Raw genomic sequence first — 5,538 nt, forward strand, 5'->3', positions numbered from 1 at the left:
TTTGGATTTATTTGGAGTAACCATCAATTATATGATTCAAGTTGGATCCAAATTCATATGTGGATCGTGTTAATACAATACGCTATAGGTATAGATTTGGAATTAGCTATGGATAATTTACACAAACTTCTATTGAAAATTTGACAAATTATACATATTTAGACCATTGATGACACCTAAACTACAATGACCTTTCTTGAAGTTTGAACTAATTGCAACTAAACATAAGGTTTGACATTTTGCTGCAAAGACACCCCAGATTTGGTTATGAATTTACTTATATACCTTCATTATTATATTACTAAGAATGAACAAAATATCTAGAAATAAATAATTACCCTTTTATCGACTAATATTTGCCCAAAAAAAATATTTACTACATTTTTTTCCTTTTTCCCACTATTCATCTCATTCTCTCAACGGCCTCATGACCACCACCTCGTTCACCATGGCGACCATAATCTCACTCTTGATTTTAAGTCTCTTTGTCTACCGCTCTCTTCAACACAACCGTAACCGCTGCCACTTGTGTCGGAATCGAGAATAGTCCAAACGTCACGACGAGATTCATCTTTATATATCCTGTCCCGAACGATTTACACAGTAACAAAACACATCAACGACCACAGGAAACTCCTAGCAACAACCAGAGGTGGCTCAACGTTGGCGATGAGAAACTAACGATGGTGACTATTAGAATATATTGTAGAATATATTATTGCTAGATTGTAGAATATATTCTAACCATGTATAGGTTTATCATATAGGGTTTAGATTTCTTATTCATCACACATAACCCCTCCTACATAAACCCCTCTTTTATATATCTCTTACATATCAATACAATACAGAGTTCTTCTATACTCTTTTCTTTATTTCTAACATGGTATCAGAGCCTCTCGATTACTGGTAACAATCTTATCAGTTTATCGCAGTCACCACCGGGGATGGCACCATCAGCCCCATCCCTGGCGGTTAACCATCGGCGATCAACCTTCAAACTTATTCTTCCACATCCCAACCTTTAGTCTCAAGCTCATAATCAGCAAAAGCTTTATTTGGTCACCCAATCAGCCTCCAAGACATATCAACAGCGGTGCCACGTCAGTTGACATGTCAGGCACAGTTAGCAGCGATGCCAGCAGTAGTTCCACGTTAGCTATTAATCATGCCTCTATCTTTATTATGGGTGAAAACCAATCTTCACCAAATTGCTTCCGCCATGCCGCTTTCAAGATTTTAATTATTTCTAAACTCAAAATAATTTTATTCAATCCATCTTGATTTTGAGGGGGACTGTTAAAATATATTATAGAATATATTATAACCATGTATAGGTTTACCATATAAGATTTAGTTTCTTACTCTCCACGCATCTCATCACCTATGTAAACCCATGTGTATCTCATATCTCTTGCACATCAATACAATAAACAGTATCTTTCTTTTATATTTAACACATCGGATTTTGGCGGCGACGACAGTAAGAAATAACAGTGATGATGATCTATTAGCGGCGTGATTGAACAAGAAGCAAGGTTCTGATCAGTGGGCAAAGATTCACAATTCCGACGATACTGTTCATTGTAGTTTGATTGGGTATGGGTTTGGCGACTGGTTTGTGCAACTGGGGTTAGGGTTTTTGGTCTATAGTTTGGTATAAGATTTAGGGATGGTTTGTGAGTTTTCAGATTTGAGTGTGAATGGTATTGTCTGAATTTTCAGCAAGAGTGATGAGGTGGTATTGTGGACGGTGAAAATGGAGGTTTTTGGTGTTTTATAGGGCTGTGTTGCAGTAGAAAGTTATTGGTGGTGGTGATGGACTTCAATGACGTCTCAGTCAGGCCAAGCTATCCGGTGAGCTCCATTGATTCTGGTGATGGAATGGGTCTGTCTTGAACACGTTGATGGAGTTGGGTCTCCTCACTTTCAAACATGACCGATCTTTGAGGTGCAGAGGAGCTCAAGAGTTTACTCAAACAATGAAGAGTTAGGGCGCTGGCGAGGGAGCCGCTGCTACCGTCGACCAATTACCACACACTCTCTCTATAACCCATCTTCAACTACCCCATCTCTATGTATTTTATCCAATCTGGAACCCAATCAAGAACGTAATAGACCCACATAGCATCAAAGACATAGGGCGGTGATAGAGAGGACACGCAATACATTAATATTGCTACTAATGCATGGTTGTTTTGTTATTTTATGACACTTTAAGGGTAATACGGTCTTTTAGAGTTAATCGATGGATAATTTGGTTACTTTAACTATTTTTTTTTCTGACAAAAAAATTATTTGGGAGGTCTCTGCGAAAATGGCAAACCTCAGGGAGACATTGATACCAAATGACAAACATCTTATTTAATTGTAATTAGTCTAAACATTAGGGGAGATATTGTAGTTTACCCTATTCTTTTCGGTAGAACCAGTTTAGACTTTAGAGGAGCCAACCCGGTCCATTTTATGTCCCGTGGGGCTCTCGTATTAGATCACATGATTAACGGCCCAGATGCAACCAGAGACGCATTGCACGATAGACGGAGACTCACAGAGACAACACAGACCTTAGTGACTTTCCTGATTAGCATCCTCAGGGGCGAAGGTCTTATCTATTCCCAGTTGCGTACTATCTCTATCCACTTTCTCCTTTTCTTCTCGCAACTGCAGAACCCTAGAAATTGTCAAGTACAGATCAAATTTGGGTTTTGTTATTATACGAAATTCGACCTTGTTCACTCTATTCATATCCAATTTGGCATAAACTTGAATTGGGGGTTCATGTGATTACTCGGTGGTTCGATTTTACAGAGTTGGAGAATTTGAGATCTCTTTGAAAAATGCGTACTTTGAGGTAAGAATCATACTGTTTTGTTCATCTTGTAATTTGATTTAATGGAGTAGAAATTGGGTGTCTTGAGAAAATTTAATAGGTCCACTTAATGCCTGATTTGAAAGCGGAGAAATTGTTGATTTGGACCGAGGAGTTCTTTTTCTCTTCTGGGTGTATATATATATATATATATATATATATTTTTTTTTTTTTTATGTTCCTTTATTCTTTCAGTTCTTGAAGTGAGTCATGGGGTTTGTTTTGTTTGGGGATCTGGTTGTACTAGAAAAGTGGGGTTGGTGAGTTGGAACTAAAACTTTGAATTTGGGGGTCAATTTTGTGTTGGTGGTGGAAGAATTATAGATTTTTGTTGTGTTGGGAATTCGATTCAATAAAGAAGAGGAAATAATTGATGCTTGAAGAGTGCAAATTAGGTTTTTTGAAACAAATTTCCTCTGGGTGTTGATCCTAAATTGTACTTGAATGGGTGACGCTGAGGATGATGCAAGGTATCCACCCAACCAGTATGGTGTGAATGAAGGTTATGGGTCCTTGCATCGCCAGAAGCTTCCTGTACAAAACCCGGCTTATCCTCGTCCTTTGGGTGATCAATATGATGATGATGATGATGATGATGATGACGATGACGGTGAAGGTGAAGAACAAGTTGATGAAGAAGAGGAGGAAGAAGATGATGATAATGACAACAATGGTGTTCAGCAGATGGCTAAAGTTGAGGATGATGATGACCTCGTTGATGAGGAGGATGATAATGATGGAGAAGATGATGATGGTGATGATGATGATGAAGATGACAACAAACAAAAGAATTATAATACAAGAGTTGAAGATACTGATATTGAAAGGCACCAGAAGAAAAGGAAGCTGAAGAGCCTGTTATCAAGCTATGAATTTGCTCCTCGAGTACCAGCACCATCAGTTGCAGCTGCTTCCGCCTCAAAGCCATCATTTGGCAGGCGGAATTTACTTACAGATTGGACTGAGCACGAGACGTTTGTTCTATTGGATGCTTGGGGTGACAGGTTTCTTCAACGTGGGAGGAAGAGCCTCCGGTCTGAGGAATGGCAGGAAGTTGCGGAGAAGGTATCGCAGAAGTCAAAAATTGAAAGGACTGACACACAGTGTAGAAACCGTGTGGATACATTGAAAAAGAAATACAAGAAGTCGAAGATGAAGTTAGGGGAGATCGTAGGTGCCACCAGCAATTGGGTGTACTTCCAAAAGATGGATATGTTAATGGCGTCTTCCCCGCAGCAATCAGGCCTTTCATGTGGAGTGGACTCAGGGGAGTATGTCTTCATGAATCCTAAGGTATATTTGAATCGCACAAATGGACTGGATGAGATGAGGGATAGTCCAGGGAACTCTGAATCTGCCGAGGGTAAGGATTATGATTCGGATGGGCTTCCACCTAAGAGGACAAGAATTGGAGGGAGCAGAGATGATGGAGCTTCCTTTAGACTGGTTGCAGATTCTATTCAGAAATTTAGTGACATATATGAAAAGATTGAGAATAGTAAAAGAAAGCAGATGCTAGAACTGGAAAAGATGAGGATGGATTTCCATAGGGAGTTGGAATTGCAGAAATGGAAGATCCTAGAGAGGGCACAAGCCGAAATTGCAAAAATACGGCAACGTGATGATGAGGAGAATGATGTATCTGCCGGAAACGTCAGTGGGTGATGTATCCAGACCTGATTTTCTATCTTTAGTGTCCTTTGCCATATTGCTTGCTGCTGTTGTATGAGTTCTGAGGCTTTATGCTTCTTTTTGGATCATAATTTGCAAGGCAATAAATTTTATGGGGTGAATGTATTGGAAATATTATTAATAATAGAAGTAACAATAAAACATGATAGATCATTGCCTTTACATTTTGGGCCAATGTTCCTTTAATTACCATGTGCTATTTCTTTGGTGGTGCTTTTACGTTCATGCTTTCTATATTTTGGTTTGCTGATAATCTTTTGATATAATGGTTGACAGTAGCAATCTTAAAGCTGAAATTGTAGATGTAAACATGATAAAAAGTTCAGTATCAATCTTCTTTACTTGTGAATTTTGTCAGTGAACGAGTTTGTTTTGTACTCTGCGCATACTCTGTGCACTACATACAAGTTTGTGACCACTCAAAATTAGGCAGATTTTATTAGATAGAATCATGGGTTGATCCTGTATATGAGGATTTTTTTTTTTTTTTCTTTTCTCTTATAGCACACTGATAACAATGGATGGGGAATTAGGCTTTTCCAGTGCCTTACGGTTACAAAGTAGCTAATGCTTCCTTTACCACAAGGAATGGATAAGTAAGAAAAAAAGTGGGAAGGTAGGAGGGATGGCAAACACATTTCTAGGAAAAGAAAAAGTGAAAGGAGGCAGTCCTTACAGTTGTTTTTGTTTGGTTGAATAGGGAGTAAAACGAGGGAGGGAAAGGATGGTGTTTGTTCTCGCTATAAATGGAAAGATGTGGTTTGAAGTGGGAAGGGAAAAAAATGGGTGATCTTTCCTCTTTTTCTACCTACTTCTAGTCTTAAAATGGGTGAAGTGAGAGAGTTCTCCACTACCGTCTTCCCTTCTTTCTCTTCCTTTTCCAAATAATAGAAAAACTATTCATCCGTCCCCTTTTCCTTTTTCTTTTGTTTCCTCCTACCAAACAGACCATAAGAGAAGAATGTTCTTCAAAT

At 38.7% G+C, this 5,538-nt stretch overlaps 1 protein-coding gene across 1 annotated transcript; it reads left to right on the forward strand.

The window, feature by feature from the left end:
- The first annotated feature begins 2,545 nt into the window (after positions 1–2,545).
- Positions 2,546–4,756, forward strand: LOC132283090 (trihelix transcription factor ENAP1-like). The gene has a single exon (XM_059784984.1). The coding sequence runs from the start codon at positions 3,317–3,319 to the stop codon at positions 4,535–4,537; it is 1,221 nt and encodes a 406-aa protein (XP_059640967.1). The 5' UTR covers positions 2,546–3,316; the 3' UTR covers positions 4,538–4,756.
- The last annotated feature ends 782 nt before the right edge of the window (positions 4,757–5,538 follow it).

This window comes from Cornus florida, unplaced genomic scaffold (assembly GCF_030987335.1).
Source record: "Cornus florida cultivar Cherokee Brave unplaced genomic scaffold, ASM3098733v1 CherokeeBrave_3.0.0_Hap2_Chr11, whole genome shotgun sequence".
In the NCBI taxonomy this organism is placed as follows: Eukaryota; Viridiplantae; Streptophyta; class Magnoliopsida; order Cornales; family Cornaceae; genus Cornus; species Cornus florida.